Source organism: Cenococcum geophilum, assembly GCF_001692895.1.
Source record: "Cenococcum geophilum 1.58 unplaced genomic scaffold K441scaffold_12, whole genome shotgun sequence".
In the NCBI taxonomy this organism is placed as follows: Eukaryota; Fungi; Ascomycota; class Dothideomycetes; order Gloniales; family Gloniaceae; genus Cenococcum; species Cenococcum geophilum.
In genome coordinates this window covers 994,897-1,017,133 of record NW_027137570.1, presented here as the reverse complement: position 1 = coordinate 1,017,133, position 22,237 = coordinate 994,897, and the positions used below count along the sequence as shown (strand labels likewise).

General features: G+C 35.7%; 1 protein-coding gene across 1 annotated transcript; it reads left to right on the top strand.

Annotated features, from left to right (window-relative positions):
- Positions 1–15,606: 15,606 nt before the first annotated feature.
- K441DRAFT_713309 (uncharacterized protein) lies at positions 15,607–15,924 on the top strand (the record flags this gene model as incomplete). Its single annotated transcript, XM_067653936.1, has 1 exon — positions 15,607–15,924. A coding segment is annotated over one exon (318 nt), but the record flags the coding sequence as incomplete, so codon positions are not given.
- Between the last annotated feature and the right edge of the window lie 6,313 nt (positions 15,925–22,237).

Sequence of the window (22,237 nt, the reverse complement as noted above, 5' to 3'; positions counted from 1 at the left end):
CGCCTGCAGTATTATAGAGACGTAGAATTGGTTATAGGCTGAGCGTTAGTGGTAAAAAGGCGCAACGTAATGTCACGGAACGGGGGCAGTGGCTATAGAGTGTATGTATTCAAGGAGTCTATAAGACGTTGCGCGATCGATCGTAAGGGTCGAGGGCGTAAGGAGGTGATATACCTACGCGTAGCTGACGTAAGCTGTACGCAAGGTGTACGCGAGAGCACGGGGCTCTCCTATAGAGGCTCCTGCGGTGGGGTTCCGTGACATTAAAGATCCTAAATATCTCTAGGTTATTTACTAGAGGTATAATATCTATCTAATTAATTTGGTTAATATTATTGCTTATTATACCTAAAGCAATTTCTTCTTCTTTAACTGCTCGCCGTGTTCGCACTATTGCTACAATACTGTCCCTTAGTAAAATTATGCCGTCTCCATGTTCTCGTTATTTAAAAGAGGGGTTAATTTGTATTACGTTGGCGAACCTATCTTCGCGATAACCGTCCTTTTGCTTAGAGTGCATTAAAGCAAATATTTATTTATCTTGTGACGTTCGCTCTATCTCTAATGCTAAATATACGCGACCTATTACTCTTAATAGTCGTCTGGTTCCCTAATTAATTTATCTTAGGGTTTTATATTTAATCTGCTGCTACGCGGCTAGATAATAAACTATCTGTTACTTTGGCGGAGTTGCGCCGTTCTTATAATGCGGAATAAGAGGCTGCTGAAGCCTAGTAAAGAGCCCTTAATTCCCGTCTAGCTGCGTCTACTTAGTTAATCCGTCTTAAGAAGGTTTGTAAGAAGGTTTGTTTTAAGAAATAGAAACTTATAAAATAAGGTTTATAGGAACTTAGCGATAAAAGAACGGACTTTCTTCTAATAGAGAAGGAAATAGATCTAAGTAGTTCGGCAACTGCTCTTTTTGGGTCCCCCTTAGGTAACTTATTCTTTAGCGATCCTTTTTTATTAATGCTACTTAACCTAATCTCTTCTAATACTCCTGTACCTTTCTTATAGCGTTTTTTAAATTTTTTAATAGCTCCTAGGTAGTCTTAATATAGCCTATCTACTTAACCTTATACTATGTTTTATTGTTAATGTCCTTATAATTAACGATCTTCGAAACTTACTATTTGTCCTCTTCCTACCCTCTATACATATCTGCCTTATAAACTAGTAGCTTAACATTCCCGTATACTAGTTCTAGTATTATAATATGCTATATAGGGTAGATCCTTATTTTGGCTAGTAGGTTTAACTTAAATATAACCGGTGAAATTCTTTATGTAATTTTAAAAGGTCCTAGTCTGACGTAGTCTAACTTCTTACTTAGTCGTCGACTTTTAAAATTTTTGTATAGTAGCCATACTTTATCTCCCTCCTTAAGATCTGGTCCCTTAGATCTCTTAGTATTATAGTACTTTTTTATTCTCTCTTATACCCCTTTTACTAATTCCATAAGGTTTGCATAAAGATTTATTAACGTCTTTATTCTTTCTTTAGCTATACTATTTATTTTCTTTACTTATTGTAGTAATAGCGATATTCTTAGCTTATATCCATAATTTGCCTTAAATAGTAATATGCCTGTTCCTTCTTGTGGTGTTGTATTATATATAAACTATATAACTGGTAATAACGATACCTAATTGTTCTGTGTATAATTAATATAATGCCTTAGATACTGTTCTAGCGTCTAATTTAATCTTTTTATTTAACTATCTGTCTGTAGATAATATACGGTGGAAGTTACTGCTTAAACCCCTTGCTTTACTAAGAATACTTCCTAAAACGCTGCTACGAATCTTAGATCTCTATCCGATATAATCTTGCTTAATGCTCTATATCTTATAAACACTTCTTTAATATAGATTCTAGCGATATCTTCTGCTGATATTTCTTCCGTATATACTATAAAGTATCCCTACTTTATAAGCTTGTCTACTATTACTAAGATTATATTATAATTTTGTCCGGTGATAGGATTTCTTAACTTTAGCAACTTTATAATAAAGTCCTATAATATAACCTCCCATGGTCTTTCTGGTATTTTAATAGGTTATAGCCCTCTATATAGCTTATGCCTTATTAGTTTATTTCTTTAGTAATCTAGATACTCTTTTATAACCTTCCTAGCTATCCTTTAGATTCTATTAATAATATACTCCTTCTAGAGTCTTAACACTAAGCCCGTAGCTTTATTGTGTCCTTAAGTTAATCCCTTATAGAATTCTTCCATAAATTGCTCTGCTATGCTTTTTGGGATATACTTTACTTCTCAATTTTCGTATATATCCATTTATGGATCTTTTAGCTATGCTTTTAGAATCCTTTATACCTAAAAGCTTTCTAGTATCTTGTAGACTTTTTCTAGTTCCTCTTAAGTTGCTATAATTTTTGGGTGATTGTACCTAATTAATCTATCTATATCTTTTTGCAGTAAAGCCCCTAATGGCTTTTTATTGTTTTATAGTTTAGCCTTTTAACTTAGAGTATCTGCTCGCGTGTTGTCTGTACCCTTAATATGCTAAATCTTAAAATGGTATTCTATAAGTATCTCTGCCCACCTAACCTGTCTTTAGTTAAGTTCCTTTATTATTAAGAATCCTATTAGGTTCTTATAATCTGTCTTAACTATAAATGGTTTCTCCGTACCTTATAAGAATGCTCTTTATTTCTTTAATACTGTAACTATACCTAATAACTCCTTGTTATAGATGTTATAGTTTAACTTTAGTAGTATTATTTTCCAACTATAGTATGCTACTGGGTGCCATCCATCTTAATGCCTCTATATAAAGTATACCCCTAATATATAGTCTAATATATCTGTCTCTATAACCGTCTCTAGACCTAGTTAATAGATCTTAAGAACTGGCTCCTGGGTGAATAACCCTTTAACTTTCTTAAAGAGTTCTCGTTGTTCCTCTCCCTATGCCTATAGTTCTTCTTTCTTTATTAATCGCGTAAATGGTTTAATGTTTTTTAACTATTGCGCTATAAACCTTCTGTAGTAATTGCAAAACCCTAGGAACGATCTTAACTATATAACGTTCTTTAGTTCTTGCCAATTTACTATAGCCTTAATCTTCTTTAGATCTATGCTAAGTTGGCCTAGTATGGTGGGGTAAAATAGGCCACTGCTTAGTGCCTTGGCATTTTCCTGTATATATCGAGCCTTCGGCTTCTCTCCTTCTCTCCATCACGACCTACCGGGAATACATTCTTTCCTTTCTTCTTACTGACTGCTTTCCTACTGATTGATTACGACTAATGACCAACCGACCGACCGACCGACCGACCAACCGACCGACCGACCGACCGACCAACCGACCGACCGACCGACCGACAGACAGACGGCACTGTGACTTTCCCATCTGAGAGTGGTCGTACCCTCCCACATATTTTATGGCATTCCACGTGGGGACGACGGCAAGCTCTTCAGATTAGAAGTCTGGCATTCTACACACAACTATATATACAGGAGATACGCAGGAATATACCAGCTGCAGAAGAACGACCAGCTGTAGAAGAACCGCCAGCCAGACAGACGAGACGAAAGCAGAGAACCAGGCAGTATCGGACAGCAAGGGGAACCAGGTAGTCCCTAAACAGAAAGACAGCGGAAAAGACGGACATTAGACTCAACGCACAGGCCAAAGAGTGGTAAAAAGAGTGTCTCGGAAAGTTACGAGTAAGGACGTTAGGCGAACCAGTGAGCCGATCAGACAACTTCAACGGCGGCCGATATTTCTCCTACCTGCGCACGAGCATGGCCAGAGCTTTATTAAAAACGCAGAGACAACAAGCCAAGGACTAATTAATTAGATGGAAACGAGATCTAAGGCATCTGGCGGCAGAGGAAGTTAGCGCTAGCCTTTAGGAACAAAAGAGAGAATACCGAGCAAGGTCGCAAGCACACGAGATCGGGTCTCTCCTTAAAAGCTTCCTATTCTGGCTTAGCTTCATCTTCTTTTAAGTTATCCGGATTATATCAGCGGCGGCTCTAGAGGCGTTCTATAAAGGAGCAGATACAAGTAGAAGCCTAAGGCGTAGTAGTACCCTACCGCGCGGAACAACAGCAGGCTAAAACAGACGGACGTATCGAGGCCCAGCGGCTATAGATGATGAAGACTCTGTGCTTTCTCAGGGAGACCCCCCCTTAGGCGTCAAGAAGCAGGTGCCTTCCGTTAGGGACGTAGATATATAAGTAGACCAGCCGTAGCATGCACGTACTAAAGTACCACCAGGACAGCCATCTAGGACACCCTTACCTTAGATAGCTATACAAGCAGACTAACCGCAGCAGTTACCCGTTTAGGTAGCAAGGGAAGTACACCACGTGTTTATTCCAACGGTAGTAATGCCAGATCCTTTTAGGCAGGGAGTTCTACGGTTTAACGGAAAGAATATCTCTAGGTTTATTAAGGACTACGAGGGCATATATCGAAGGTACTACGTAGGCGAAGATCGCAGGCTCGTGTGTCTCCCTAACTATTGCAAAGGCTTATACGCGGAAGCTATTTAGATAATGCCGGAATTCGAACAGGACGACTGGAGCTGACTAGTAACTAAACTCCGAGCCGAATATTAAGCCAAGGACTACTACCAACGCATGGAGACAAGAGACTTTGTGGAAGCATTTATTAGAAAGTCAGCGGAGCAGCCAGGCGAATTACGTCACTACGTGCAGGACTTCACTATCTTTTTAGCTAAAGCGGTAGCCGCAGGAAACCTTACTAAGTAAGAGAAGGGGCGGTAGTTTATGCAAGGTCTCCCTATTAAATTCCGCAGGCACGTAATAGAAAAGACAGGGGCCGCAGCAGACGAGCCTAGAACCCTTATATTTAAAAGACTAAAGGAGGCCGTAGAGTTAAGAATAGTGGCTGTAGAGGGCGCCAAGCGAATGGATGTCCTTCCGAAAGAAGATGTCCTGAATGTCCAGCTTATATAAGAGCTACGGCGGCAAAGACCAGGTGCATACGGAGGAGCCCTAACGCAGTAGCAGTCACCCCCTACTATAGACCAGAAAATGGATAAAATAGTAAGCTAGCTGAGGGGTCTAAAACTGACCAAGACGGAGCTTGCGGCAGCTGCATGATCGATGCCGTTTCTTAATTAAATACGGATGGACCTAAAGGAGCTTACGACGCTATCGAATTAGGCTGCAGCTTAAGGCCCAGCTTAAGGCCCAGCTTAAGGCCCAGCTTAAGGCCCAGCTCAAGGCCCAGCTTAAGGCCCAGTATAAGGATATGGCCCAGCACCAGGATATGAAAACTGGCGGAACAGCACCCGATATCCGCAAGACTCTTAACCTTTGCAAGGTTCTCGATATCCGCAAAGCTCTTAATATCCGCAAGATTCTACTGCCTTTAGACGGCCATAGTAGGACGTATAGGGTTAGTAAGGCCCGCGAGGACAAGGCCCGCAGACCTGTTTTAGATGCGGAGGAAGACACCGTTTTACCAAGTACAAATACTAAGGGCTTAAGGATCTTATTTAGCAAGAACTTATATATCTATCTGATTGAGGAAGGCTAGTAGTAGGGACGCGCGATTGACCTAGACTAGTACTTCCGTGGCTCAGCAATAAAGCACGGCTAGAGGGTATTAAGGAATGGCTTTATATATACTAAGGAACTAACCTAGATAAACTAAAGAAAGAATAAACGCAGCAACTAGCTTTCCATAACGGAGTAGTACTACAGAATAGTAACGAAATATGGACGAACTGGGAGGACTGCTATTAAGTACGGCCCACGGACTTAGTAACGCCCAGCTAGCAACGTCCGCAGACTTACTTAACCCTTAGAGACAGCCGTACAACCAGGACAACCGTTAAGCAGTAGCAGGCATAGCCGTAGGAGAGAAATATACGACCGGGAGATTACATCTAGATTAGGTTATAGCCTACGGATAAAATAGCTGAAGCTAGAAAGAAGAATAAATTATCTAATCCTTAGAGACGGTCTTGGAGACGGACGCTTAAGCAATAGGCTCTGCAGTAGGCTCCACAGCAGGCTCCGCCGTAGGTATAGGATGTTTAACTAGGGGACAGTTAAGTTCTAAGGTGGGGGAGGGGACGCAGGTAACGGCCGTATAGAAGATTTCTATTTATCTGCTTAGTTATAGTATTTCCTAAAGCTCTTTTTCTTATTTACTTTCTTAATCGCAACGCGTTAAGACGCGTTAGTTACGACAACCTACTGTAAGATATTAGCTTAGCTTACCGCCTGTCACCAAGCTAATAGCGATTTTTTATACCCGGCACGGAAAATCCTAATTAATCCATTCAGCAGTAAAACCGGCAGAACTCTACACCGCCCCTAGAATTCAATAATACGCCAGTTATACAATAAGAACGGCACCAAGAGCCTTAATTAATTGCACGGATATAGAGCCGATTATATAATATAGAGCCAGATGCAGAGCTATACGCAGAGCCTTGATCGAACAACTGTACGGAAGCCTTAGTCTCGAATAACCGCATAGAAGCTATAGTTAGTCGAAGGATCGAATCAAGCTAGAGCCTTAATATTAGCACGTCGCCGTCACTAAATCGAATCAGTCAAATGTCGTTAAATTAGAGCCTTCGGCCGGGCCGACTTTGTTCCTTATTTAAACAACAGCTAATTGCAGCTCTGCCACTGCTACCTGAATTTAGTACTGCGCTAGCTATAAGACGAGGACGGATACCGCGGCAAGAAAGGGGCCCATACAAGGACAGCAGCACAATATTGGAAACAAGCACCGCGGAATCGTAAAGTAGTATACGAAGAGGCACTAATAAAGATACTCTGCGAGAGATCGTATATAGGGCATAGCTGACCACATTAAGCCCAAGCTATCCTTATGCGACTAAAGACAGGACAAAGCCGTATCTAACTAAGCTAGTAAAGGACCTTGTCGAGGATTACAAGGGAAACAGGAATTGGACGTATAGGAGCCAGCACCTCTTAGAGATCGTCTTAACGAAAGGACTGTATTATAGACGTAAGGGCAAGGGATATGCGACGGAGGTAGTCATAACTAAGAAGCTGCCGTTTATGCCTATAAGGAAGGACGTCTTAAGACAGGTCTCTGGATTAGACGTCTAGTGGACACTAAGAGCCTTAATCGACTACGGATGTAGAGCCCTAATTAATTGACTACATGGATATAAAGCTTTAACAGAACGACTGCATAGCCAGAGTCTTAATTAATTATCTGTAGATACAGGGCCTACGGATGCAGAGCCTAGGTCGTATGTACAGCAGAAGACACCTTAAGTTAAGCCAGGACCTTATTAAATCTTAATTAGCTGAACGCTGTCTCCGCATTCAAATCAGGACAATTAGGGCCTTTAACCGGGCCGACTTTCTACCTTAATCGAACAACCGAACGATCAGTTGCAGCACGTCGTCGCCAACCAATTAGACAGTCTTCGGCTAGCAGTTAAAGTAGGCACATAGATACGCACGTAGAGTATACAATACAGAGCTACTAATGCACAGCCTAATGCGCAGCCTAATGTATAGCTAAATACAGAACAATGCGGACGTAAAGCCTGATGATGCAGGACCTGATGTAAAGCCACCGATAGAGCCTTAATTAAGAGCCGCGTACGATGCAGACCGATGTAGAGCTAGATGTAGAGTCCTGATATCAAACGACCAGCCGAACCACCGAGTCGGGCCGTAGTCTCTGCTATTTTAATCGACTGCCCTACTACCGCCGCCGCCGCTGCTGCTATTCCGTCTGACTGTTCTGTCCCTACTGTCTCAACCGACTGCTGTCTCTACCGTCCTAGATCTGTACCGCTGCTAGGTCTATTTACTGCTAGAGCTGCTAGGTCTGTTATGCCGTTCTATACTACTATTCCAACCGATCTGTTCTACTGCTGCCAACTAGCTATTCTGCCGCTACCACTACTGCCATTACTATTACGACTGTTCCGTTATATTATTCCGATTGTTCTACTGCTACCGTTCTCACTAACTGCTACCGACTGACTGCTACCGACCGTCTACCGCTGCCGAGTGTTCTGCTATTAAAAGCTCTACTGCCAGATATCCTACTGCTTACTACATAGACCGAGTTCTTCTACCGACTGTTCTATTACTAACCGCTCTACCACTAACTGTTTTGCTTTATCTTACCGCGCCAACTGTCTGCTTTTATTACTATTTCTATTACCGTTGCTATTACTACTGTTGCTACTATTACTGCTACCGTTATTATTTCTAGTTTACTGCTGTCCTAGTTGCTAGGTTAGATCTTAGCTATAGGTAATAAAGGGGCACTATAGAACAGTTCTATAGGAGAGCTAAGAATAGGGTTATCTAAGTTCTTTTAGGGGTATACTTTCCTTTTTCTATTCTACTTTTACTTTACTTTCGTTTAGCTATTCTTCTATAGTATAGAACGTTAGGGGACAACGTTCTTAGTGGGGGAGGTATATAGTGGGGTAAAATGGGCCACTGCTTAGTGCCTTGGCATTTTCCTGTATATATCAAGCCTTCGGCTTCTCTCCTTCTCTCCATCACAACCTACCGGGAATACATTCTTTCCTTTCTTCTTACTGACTGCTTTCCTACTAATTGATTACGACTGATGACCGACCGACTGACCGACCGACCAACCGACCGACCGACCGACCGACCGACCGACCGACCGACCGACCGACAGACAGACGGCACTGTGACTTTCCCATCTGAGAGTGGTCGTACCCTCCCACACTAGTTTAATAATAAATCCGATAAAATTGGTCTTCCTTATAAAAAACTTATATTTTTTAATTGCTACTAGTATCTATTCTTCTTATAGTCTTTTTAAGACCTATTTAACGTATTCCCCGTATTCTTCCTTAGTTATTAAGTAGATAATAATATCGTTAAGGTATACCATAATAAATTTATCTAAGTTTTCTTTTAATACATTGTTAATACGCTTCTAGAACGTTGCTAGTGCGTTTATAAGCCTGAATTATATAACTAATAGTTTATATAGTCTTTCCTTTGACCTAAAGGCTGCCTTCTATTTATCGCCTTTTTTGATTCTAATTTAATAGTACGCCTATCTTAGATCTATTTTTATAAAGATTTACATATTGCCTATCTTGTCTTAGATTTTGCTAATTAAGGGTAAAGGATACCTATCCTTCCTAGTGATGCTGTTTAACTATCTATAGTTAATACATAGCCTTAGTTTGCTATTTTTCTTTAGTACGAATAGTACTGGATAACCCGCTAATAACTGCGATAGTCTAATGTATCCCTTTTATAAGTTTTCCTAGATAAACTCTTTTAATGCTCTACCTTTCTCTTTAGTAAGCTTGTAGATTAGAAAGAACTATAGACTTGTTTCTAGTTCTAACTCTATTTTATAGTCCTATGCTATATACTCTAATAGCTTTTTACTTTCTGGTGACTATAGTTTCTTACTATACTTATGGTATCTCTTTAGCATATAACTTAAGCCTCGCTTAGTCTCTTTATATATTGCTCCGACTTAGTACTATACTAACTTAGCTTATTATTATATCTTACGGCGTTAAGTATCCCTAATATTGACCTAACCTGTAATCCAATTAATCTTTAGATTGTATTTTTGTAACTAAGGTATCCCTAATACTGCCTTATTATTCCCTAATGGTAATATATTAAAAGACATCTTAATTTATCTCCCTTTAATGGTTAACTAAATAGGTCCTATTTTAAGATTAATAATCCCTCCTCCGTAGGCTATTGGATCTCCTAAAATTGTAACTAATAGGTAAGGTTGCTCCTTCTATCTATAAGGTAGTCCCATTCTCTTAACTGCTGCTAGTAAGATATAGTTTCGTGTTACTTTACTATCTATTAGCGCTTTAAACTACTAATCTTGCTATTTAACTTATAAATTTAGGTGCTGTTTTTAAATTCCTTTAAGGGTCTAAGGCTCTACNACTAGCTCCCNCTNGTCCNNTAGGCCTCTACTTTTCCTAACTATTAGCTACTTAATCCTGTTACGCTTAGCTTATTCTTTAGCCAGTGCCTAGTTTGTTTTTTATCCTTAATATGCCATAGACACGTGTTCTCTAGGTATTCCTACTACTATTATCCATCTAAGCATTTTTCCGTAAGGAATCTTTCTAGTTAAAGTATTAAGTTGCCTAACTCCTAAACTTCTACTAGATGCTAGCTATATATATACTTAGCATTCCTGTATTATTGCTTATCTGTTATCTAATATATCCTTATAGGGTATTTCCGATTCTTTTTTTTTTTTTAGATTTTTGTGTATTTTATATATATCGTCTACGTATACAATCTATAATAGCGTATAGTGTGCTAGGTGCTTTAGGTTAACTCTTGGCTCGTCTTTATCCCTAAGTTTAAACCTTTATTATGCTGATCTGAACGTTATAACTTCGTTTATAGGTACTAAGATGCGCCTTTTGCTTCTCTAGTCCTCTAATTATTCCTCTAGATTCTTTAACGTTATAATTAAGGCTCCTTTAATATAATTTATGGCCTTTTTTGTAATTAGGTAGTCCTGGATAACTTTTTTATCTAATTATATATAGAAATCTTCCTACTTGTTATTGTGCCTTTGCCTATACCACTTTTGGTATAGCTGCTAGAGTATATACAGTCTGTCCGTAAGGAAGTATCTTCTTATTACTGCATCGTAACAGCCTTTTATATGTTGTTCCTTAAATCTAGTTAGGATTTCTAGATTCTCTTTGTTTTCCAGTTTAGTAAGCCACTTAGCTCTTAGTGTGCCTGCCCTAGGCCTATTAGTAATTCTTTATACTAACGCTCTATCCCTTATACGTCCTAATATACTAAATCTCTTATTTAGTTTCTGTTCTTGCTATACGATAATTCTTTATCTAAATTCTTCTATAGTTTCTTTTAGTTTGCGCCTTGCGCTCTAATTCTTAAAGTTCTCTTACTTCTTAATCTTAGTATTAACTTTTTGATCTTTAGTCTGAACACTATATTCTACTAGTAAGTCCTCTAGGTCTATATATCTGTCTCCTAGTCCAGTTGCTATTTATATTGCAGATTCTCTAATCTATAAAGAAGCTCCTTACCTCTTACCTACGGGTGTCCTAATTTATACCCCAAATTCTTAGTCCCTTGGATTTTTTAATTCTAAGCTTGCTTCTAACCTAAGCTTAGCTTTAGCCTTAGTTTAACTAGGCTTACTTAGTGTTCTTATCTTGTCTTAAGAGTCTTAAATCTTACTTATCTTATCTTAAGAATCTTGTGCCTATAGGAACTCTTATCCTAAGCTTATTTATATGTTTTTAAACTAAGCTGCTGCTCTACTTTATTGGTTTTTATTTATTATAGGTCCTTAAGCTTACCTTATTTTATCTTAAGAATCTTAGTTATCTTTTATCTTGTCTTGAGAATCTTAAGCCTTTGGCCTTTTGCCTTTATTAAGTGCCGAAGTGGTTTACTATCCTACTTCTCTTACGTCTTGTAAAGCGATAGATATCGTGTCTAGTGGGGTCTTAATCCCTACTAATGTTCCCTATTTTATAGTGGAATTATCCTCTACTTCTAGTATAACATCTCCGATGGCTGCGTGTTCCTAGTAAACCGCCCTTATTACCTTATTATTATAAAATATTTCGCCTACGTCGAATTTATCGTCCTTAATATCCGATCTGCGAACTAGTTTATTAGTTCCTCTATATCCTATAGGTGCTAGCTCTTATAGCTAGTAACTTACGCTATACTTAGCGTCCTTATGAATTTGGTATACGTTGTTATAACAAAACATAAAACTTTTAATTAAACACTCTTTTATTCCTCGCAGTATATTATTATCCCTCTATGCGTATATGTTGTCTACTATTAGTCTAGTTCCCTTTATTATATAGTAACTCTAACTATCTTTGTAATCCCTTATAAAGTAACCCTATTTTCCGCAATTTATATAAGCTCCCTCTCTAAACTATTGCCTTTATTATAGAGTCTACCTAAACATCTTCTGCTGCTAGGTTCCCTGGTTTAGCCTCTACTCCTTAGTCCTATAATTACTAGATCCTTAACCTCTAGGTTTCTACAGTTTCTTACTCCATCTCTTATAGGCTTCTTTAGTACCACTTAGGTCTATTAGCTCTATGCCATACTATAGTTTTTAACTTAGCTTTGGTCGTTGCGTACTCTACGCCTTATATAACTATAGAACTCCGTCCTAACCCTTCTTAGCCTATTCCCTCTGGTAGATCCAATTGTTAATCTTAATTGCTTAATCTATTAGTTCCCTTAGGGTATCCGCATCTTCTATTAGGATAATTACGTCCTAGACTTTAGCCTTAAGTCCCTGTTTATACTATGCTATAAGCGCCCTATTATTCCACTCTATTTATATTGCTAACGTCTGGAACTGCGTTATATACTTAATTGCTAAGGTTCGCTGCGTAATGTCTTAGAGTTTTCTTTCCGCTATGGTTACTACCTCTAGGTTTCTAAACATTTATATAAGTTGTTCTATAAATCTATTCCAGCTTAAGAATATAAACCGTACCTCTTAGTTTATAGTTGTTATTCTGTTTGCCTGGATCTCTATAAGGTAAGGCTTAAACCATTTAAGTGCCCTTCCTATTAAGAATAATCCTACGTATACTATTTAATCTATAGGTATTGCCAGCTTAGCTCCCTCCTGCGCTACCTTAAAGTGCATCTATATAAGGAATCCTTTAAGCTTTAATCTCTCTCCTAAGTATCTTTTAATTAATAGTAACTTAACCTTTACTACGCCTATCCCGTTAATCCTATTTTCTAACGTTATATTATTTTCTGTTAACTAGTTAACTATTTTTTATAACTATCCGACCGTTACAGGTTGCTGTGAGTTAGTGTCTGCTATACTAGTGTCGTTACCTGACCTTGAAGTAGTTGCTGCCGTTGATGGCGTTATAGTGGCTGCTTTTGGTGGCATATTGTCCGACCTACTGTATTTAATACCGTAACTAGGTAGTGATTATATAACGGAACCTTATAGCAAGAACTACGGTGGGTCCTATTATTGGGCTAGGTATATAGGAAATGCAAATAAATAATAGTCGACAAGTAATAATAACTAGTGGAGTGGTTGCCTAACAGATTAACTCTAATTATATTCTAAGAATTACTATAAAGAAGGAACTATCTAGGTAGGGACTAAGGGTCCTTAAATACACAACCGTACTCCTATGAAATCCTTCTTATACATAATGTATATGTGCTCTATCTGCTCTGTTACGGATTATATAGATCCTATAGATTATATAGATCACCTTACGTGACCTCGGTTACCATTCTTCGTTATATAGTTCTACCGGCTCCATTCTAGACCGTGCCTGAATTAACTAACTAGCTTTTTTCGACTCCTCTCCTAGTAGTCGTAATATTTTACTTAAAGCGTCCATAATAGTAAGGCTATAAGAGCTTTATCAAGCCTAATTTGAGGTTAATTAATAACTTCCTTATCTGTTTCTATATCGCGATCGGGCCCTACGTAGAGCTCTGCTATACTCTTAATAAGATCCTCTAGTAAATCCTCTACTTCCTTACCTGGCAGCTTAATGAAATTCCAAATATCTATTATAGCGCGAATCCTTCCTGCTGTATGTAGCTGCTTTACTAGTTACTATATCTTATTAACCACAGGAGGATCTATATAATCTTAAGGGTGAGGCCGTAGGCTAATACAAGGGCCGAATAACGTAGATTTAATAAAGCAGTTCTTAATTATTTGGGGAGTAACTTCCCCCTAAGCTATAATTAACTATTAAATTGCCTATAGGACGTGCATCTGTTTAATTGGATCCTTATCCTAAAGCGAGTGCTCCACTATAAATCGCAGCCAGAATCGCCTATAGAGCAGCTTAAAGTTTACAATTATCCCTTAATTAAGTGGCTGGTATACTAAGGTGTAATTAGGAGGGAGAAACTTAATATGTATATTCTTAAGAGAGCTATTCTTAATAAGTGTTTAAACGGCTGCTTTATAAGTATTACGGACGCTTTAAGTACAATGTTATAACTACTAGAAGAGGAGTCGAAAGCAGCTAGTTAGTTAATTAAGGCACGGTTTAGGATAGAGCTGATAGAACTATGTAATAAGGAAAAATAGGGCCTTTAAAACCTTAGCAACCTTATAGGCACCTTATGGGGAAGACCTTTACCGCACATGCAACCTTACCAAAAGGTAGCGCCACACTCCAAAACTTACGCATACCCATCTTACTATTAAGAACAATTGATTTTCCAACTTTTAAGACCTAATTCCTACCGCCTAGCGAGCTAGAGGTGGATTTAGTCGTCGTTTTACCCCCTTTCCCCCAACAGAAAATTTTCCTAAGGGTGGCCCTAGCTTGTAAGCGAGGCACAGATAGGAACACCAAAACTACTACTACTACTACTACTACCAATACCAAAACTAAATAGGGGCTAGTTTCTCTACTACCTTTTAGCCTAATCTCCCCAGAAATCTTCTAGTAGGATTAGTAAGGAGAAAGGGCGTAAAAGGATAGTAAAAACTAGTGAATCCCCTTATAAGGTACAAAATGCCAAGAAAACCAAAAAAACCTCCTATAGAAATAAGTGACGAAGAGTCTACATTCACTTTTTCTCCCCCCTCTCCTACTCCTGGCCTATTTAGGATAGGAGAAAAAAGAGAACGTCCTTAGTCTTCTCCTGAAAATGAAAACCAAAACCAAAAACCTGCAAAAAAGATAATAAAACCAACGACTACTACGGATAGTAGTATACCTCTCCCTCCCCTTTCTCCAAAACAACACCTATAAAAGGCTTTAGATAGCCTAGTCCAGGCCTATAAAGGGCTAAAAAAAGAAGAAGAAGAAGAAAAAAAAGAATAAGTTAAGCGGATAGGGAACTATATACAGAGAATCCTAGCAGGAAGAAATCCCTTTACAAAAGAAGAAACGGCAAAGGAGGAGGCGGCAGAAGATGTCCTAAAGGGACTAGTGGAAGAAGTAAGAGCTCTCCGTAAGGAGGTAGCCCCTACTAAAGAAACCTACGCAGAGAGGCTAAAGAAGGACCTCCCTTCTTCGTCCTCCCTACCCTCATTACCATATTCTACCTCTTCTTATTCTAGTAGGAGTTCTACTTCTACTAGAAGTAAGAAAAAGCAGCTACAAGAAAGGAAGCTAGTCCTAATTACGGACGAAAAGGACCAACTTCTAGATACCTTCTCTATACGAAACAAAGTCAATCATCTATTTGCATCAAAACTACAAGTAGAAAAGCCAGTACTAGCGTCTATAGCTAGAACTAAAGGAAAACAAAATATTCTCCTTATAACTACAGAAGAGTATAATGCAGATTTCCTAGTCAAATATAAGGAGATCTGGCATAACTGCTTTACCTTTTAAAGAGAACAAAAACTAGAACCTTGGGTTCAAATTATAGCCCATGGGGTTCCTACCTTACCTTTTCTAGGAGAGGGGGGCTCTAAGCTTCTAAAAGAAGAAATTGAGACCTTTAATCCTATAAGGATACAAGGACTACCTAGATGGATCTTATCTAGTGTAAAAAGACACGATCCATAAACCAGATTTGGCTCTATAGTTTTTACTATAGAGAACGAAGAAAAAAGACAAAAAATCCTGAAATAAAAAGAGATATCAATTGCAGGTACAGCTACTAAGGTAGTAAAATACCTTAAAGTCTCTCCTACTACGCAGTGTAATAGCTGCCAAAAATTTGGCCATATAGGAGACAGATGCTCTACTAGGGCCTGTAGATATTGTGCGGCTGCACATCTATCTAAAGACCACGTCTGTCCTACCTGTATAGTAGGGGGCAGGCCTTGCAAGCATACTACCCCTCTTTGCATTAATTGTAAAGAAAAACACTTTGCTAATAGTAAAGACTACGAGGTTCTTAAAGCAGCTAAACTAGTATATAGTACTGGTGTAGAAGATTCTATAGAAGAATAAAATTAATAGAATCCTAGGGGGAGGTAACTCCTACTAGGCTTCTGGGTAAAAGATAGTAGAGGGCAAAAGGACAGAAATAAATTGCAAAAGGACAGGGACAGGGGTTAGGATTTCTTATAGTTTTTCTTACCATTTTCTCATTCCCTAGTAGTTATAGTATCTTAGTGTTTTACTAAGAAACTATAAACTCTTAGGACATAGCTACTAGTACATATTAAGCTGCCTAGAAAGGATTTATGTATATAGAACTATAGCGCCATAGCCTAAGGCTGCATGCGTAGTATTGTACGTAGTATAATACAATGGATTAAAAAAAAAAAAGGAATAATAGCTAAGGTTATATAACATGCTATATATTAAACGGAAGGAATAAGAGAAACTTATATACCTTATATATAAGGCGTGCATTATATATAAAGGGGATTTCTTAGGAGTACGGTTGTGTATTTAAAGGACCACAGTCTCTACCTAGATAGTTCTTCTCTTTGTAGTAAATCTTAGAATATAATTAGAGTTAATCTATTAGGTAACCACTCTACTAGTTATTATTACGTTATTGACTTCTTGTTTACCTATATACCTAGCCTATTAATAAGTCTACCGTAGTTCCTGCTATAAGGCTTTATTATATTTAGGCGAGTATAAGTATCTAGTTAAGCTTTTAGAGCCTAAGACGCCTTATTAAAACGACGCTAAACCTTAATAAGGGCCTTAGCCAGCTTACTTTTTAGTCTTTTAGCCGCAACTAATATACGTAACCCTAGGGTAGATTAGATAAGGAACTAGATAGTTATAAAGATTAATAAAATATATATACTTAGCGTTAGAGATAGATTAAACATTATAGGATAACTATATGTTCGTTCGCATACACTTAGTATAAGAAGAAGGTTAGCGACTAAATAGAGCTGCGATTATAATATATACTAACTTCTTCTTAGTATAATAAGAATAAGACAGTATAACTTTACTAAAATTAAGGAGACCAATAAATAGAATGCGGTATTTAGATCTAAAGAAAGACTAATAAACGCACTAGCTATATTCTAGAATAGGATTAATAGTATATTAGGAGAGTACCTAAACAAATTCGTTATAAGATATTTAGGTAATATTTTTATCTACTTAAATACCTTAAAGGAATATAAATAGTATATTAAATAGTATAATGTAATAAGCTCCGCACTACTTAGCTATTATATAAACCTATAAAAGGTAAGCAAATAACTGGCAAGAAATTAGGCACGGCTATATAGAACATTATGTATAAGCGAGGTAACTTTGTTATCTAATAAATAGGTTTAATAAAGATTATAGAAAGAAAAGATACTAATAGCAATTAAAAAGTATAAGTTCTTTATAATGAAAACTAACTTTATAAGATTTATTATAAAATTAAAAAGGCCAAATATAGACCTAAAAAGCGTTGAAACTAGTATTAGTTAGTAAGAGCTAGAGAATATTACGTAATTTAAACCATTCTTATGATTTTGTAATTACTATAGGCGATTTATTATATAATAGTTAAAGAATATTAAACCCTTTATAAGACTTACTAAAAGGACAAACCTTAAGAGTAGGGATTAAAAAAAAAAAAATTTACAGAGGATCTAATTTTAAAATATTATTGGCTAAAGCTATTAACAGTAGTTAAAACGGACGTATTAGCTTTGTAATAGAAATATAATTGCTATAAAAATATATAGATATATAGTATCTAGTCATATATTATAGTCGAAAATATTACTACTAGAGTTAAATTATAATATCTATAATAAAAAGTTATTAAGTATAGTAGTAGTACTTAAAGAATAGAGAGTATTCTTATAAGGTATAATAGAACTATTTATAGTATTATTAACTACGAAGGAGCTTAATAGGAGATAAGTTAGATAGACGGAAATACTTAAAGAATATACTAAAGGCATAGATAACGCTAGAGTATATATACTTAGTAGGAAATCGAAGCTGTAAAATAATAAGAACCTGTTATAAATACTACTATATAAGGAGAACGGCGGGCTAATTATATATAACTACCTAAAGATAGTAATAACACAAAAGGACAAACCAAAGAGAGTTTATAAAATACTAGAAATTATTTAGTTATAAAGAATTTTAAAAGTATAACTAAAAGACCTAGGTATAGAATAGTACGAGAACTAAGAAGCTATATATATCCTAAAGAGTAGATATAAACTTTTATTAATTCTTGTTTAATGTCTAATACAGTTCTCTTACAAGTCTATGCAGATAAATACCACTAAGTTAGGTATAGAAACCTCTAAAGGAGACGTAAGAGGTAATGTAGTATATACCCCCCTAGGTAATACCTATATTATATTAACAGGAGGAAAAAGGCTCCTATAAGGAAGTGTCCTAATTACCTATCTCGCCCTATCTACCGCTTATACTATGCTTCCATTTAAATTAAGAATACCATAAAATTACCATTATCCTACTCCTGCCCCTATTTAAATGCCCTATATATATATATGCATACGTCTATAGTCTTCCTACATATAGTATAATTTCTATCTTAAAGAATTAGCGAGACGAATTTGAAAAATTATAGAACTAGGTAGCTTGTCCTTGGGCCCTAATCTAGGTCCCCTATATATATCCCTAGCCAGGGATATGGAGGGAGACAAAATGCCTAAGATATAAACCATACAAAAAGCTAAAACAAGTAGAGTTAGTAAGTAGACTATAAGAAGTTATATTATAGGATTTTATTATAAAGCTACTATAGTTAAAGGACCCTGTTATAAATTAGGAGTATAATGCAATTCTAGTAATAGTAGATAAGTTTACTAAATAGGGATACTTTATAGTATATATAGAAGAAATAATAGCTAAAGAGCTAATAAGGATCTATATAAGAGAAGTATTTATATAATATAGAGTACCGCAGAAAATTATATAAGATAGATGCCTAAGGTTTATATTAAAGTTTTAAAAACCTCTACAGTAGAGTAAGGAATCTATACAGCTACACTAATAGTATATTATCTGTAAATAGATAACTAAATGGGGACATTGGATTAGATATTAGAATTGTAATTACGATATTATATTAATTCGATATTAAACGATTATATAACGCTATTACTAAATATATAGTTTATATATAATACGACGCTATAAAAAGGAATAGAAATATTACTATTTAAGGCAAACTATAAGTATAGACTAAAAGCGCCACTAGTACTAAGATAAGTAAAAAAGATAAGTAGTATAGCTAAAGAGAGAACTGAAACTCTTACAACCCTCTATAAGTTAGTAAAATTAGTATAGGAAAAAATAAAAAGATATTATAGTTAAAAAAGATCCAAGGGACTAAGTCTTAGAGAGGGAGATAAAGTATAGCTACTATATAAAATGTTTAACAGTTAATAATAAAGTAAAAGGTTAGATTAGATTAGACTAGGACTATTTAAGATCTTATAAAATATTTAACTAGTTATATATAAATTAGAGCTATTATTAAAATTAAAAATAAACTCTATATAGTATATCGCAATATTAAAACTAGTATACGATAATATAAAAGTGTTAACTTATAAGATAGATATGTATAAAGGTTAAGAAGAGAATAAGTATAAAGTTTAGAAGGTTATTAATTATGAGGATATAGATAATAAAAAGTAAACCAAAATTAAATAGAGGAACTATAATGGGATTCTATATAGAAAACCTAAAAAACGTTAAAGAAAAGGTATGGGAGTATTATTAGAAATTAGATTAGATAGTATTAAAGAATAAACTACGTAAAGAGGATATAAGAGGAGTAGCTACTAAGTTATAGAGAGTTATATCCTCCTCTACTTTAAGAGAATCCATTCTTTTATTACTAAGCTTAGTAAGACCTTACTATACTAGTTTCTACTCTTTTAAATAATCCTTTTTATAACACTTTTTAAGTCGCTAAAAGCGCGCGAAAGTAGTCTACTAAGACTTAAACGTATAGTGTTGAGCTTTTAGGGCCCGTGTAGTCTCCTTAAAGGAACAATAGAGGTTACCGCAAGTGGTAAAGAGTATACTTTTAAGCCTATTAGCTTTATATTAAACCTAAGACCTTATAATAAATAAAGTAAGGCACTAGACGCTTATAATAAAGGATATAAAACGTATATTTACTATTAAAAACTAAATAAATATTGTAGAATAATCGTATATTCACTTCTGTACACTTTGAATAAGAGAAAGGTTAGCGACTAAAAATAGTCGCAATTATAATATAAATTAACTCTTTTTCTACGTAACGAGAATAAGGACTTATAATCTTACTAAAGGTTAATAATATAGCGACGTTACGAGTATAATAAGTAGAATACGTTAGTAAAGAATACTTAGGTATAATAAGTAACGAAGGTAACTAAATTAAAGGAGGTAGTACTATACCTCTAATTAATAACTTAGAGATATAGGATATCTTTAAGGACAAAGATAGAGAGGAGGAGAATAGTATTACAGACCTTATATTAAAAACGTTATAACTACTTAAAAGAAGATTAGACAAGCTACTAGAAGTAGTAGAGGTTGTATTAAATTTAGTAGAATTATATAATAAGTAGTAAACAAGTTATATAAGTAATACGTAATAAAATATGCGAGGTATATTATATAGGGAATATTAGCGTATCTAATATACGTAATATATAACTAGTATAAAGGGATTTCTTAAGCGTTAATAACTATACTTACGGACCTATAGTCCCTACCATAGACAGTTCTCTCTTTATAGTAAATCTTAGAGTTAATTAAAGTTAATCGATTAGGTATATACTCTACTAATTACTTACTAACCTTATTATCTATATACTTAGCCCATTAAAAAGCCTATTATATTATTTTCTCTAAGGCTTTATTATAATAATCTAGACCTAACTTAATACTCTATATAGGATTTTATAAGCTATCCCTAAAAGCCTAATAAGTTCTAATTAATACCTTAGCGCGTATAAACCCCTAAAGTACCTAGATAAATATATAGAATATTAGTATAATAAAGACGATAAGCTATTAAAAAAATTATAGAGATAAGAATACCTTAAGGCCCTAATATAAGTAAAAACAAAGCCTATTGCAATATATAGTTAACGTATTCTATAAGCGAGTTATCGACTTTTTGTATACACGACGCGACAGATATTATTTCTTAAAGAACTTATAACGCAATGTCTCTATTAGATTTAGAAAAAGAGGGTAGATATCTATTAGCCCTAAACGCATATCGTAATGGCCAATTTCGGACTATTAATGCTGCCGCAACCGCATATAATGCTAATTATAGAACCCTTATAGCCTACAGTAAACGCTAATTACCTCGCGCTAATTACCTACCTAATAGTCGTAAACTTGTAACTACGGAAGAGAAGATTTTAGAGAACTGGATACTATTCTTAAACGCTTATAGACTTCCTCCTTACGTCTAAATAGTTAGCTATATAGCTAACCTATTACTAACTAGTCGTGAGATTACCCCCCCTCCTCCCTTACTTACGGTCGGTTAAAACTAGACTATAAACTATATTAATCGATATAATATATTAAAAACGGCCTACTTTTAGAAGTATAATAAGTAATAGGTAAAATATAAAGATCTAATAACTATCTCTAAGTAGTCTATTAATATATAGGCTGTAATGGCCTAGTATAGTATACTTTTAAAAGACACCTTTAAACTTTAACGAAACTAGATATATAATAGGTGTAATAGTAACCATAAAAGCTGCTACGGGAACATTAACGAACTGTATTATTTATATTTAGCCTAAAAATAGGGAGTAGATAACTATAGTTAAATATATTTCTACTATAAGATAGGCCCTTCTATTTATACTTATTTTTACTAGTAAAGTTTATCTTTCTACCTAGTATATGACTAATTTACCTTTTAGATAGACTGTAGCACTTAGCGAAAATAGATAGATAAATAATAAGCTTAGATATTACTAGCTTATAAAGATTTTTAATCTATATATACGTAACTGTATAGTAGGCCGCTATTAACTACTTATACTTAACGGCTATAGCAGTTATATTACACACTAATTTAACTAGTTCTGCCTTAATTATTATAGCCTTTAGATGTTATGGCATCGTTATAGACCCTAGTTAGGGACTTGCTTGGAGACTTAGCACCTATATATAAACATATCCTTTCCTTAACCTTCTTCTGCTCTTTAGCTTAGTATCTTTATAATATAGCATTCGTTTAAGCTTTAACCTAAAGGTATTTATTCGAGCCGTAACACTAAATATTAGCTGTTTTATAACCTTAAAATAGTTATATAGTCACCTAATAGGG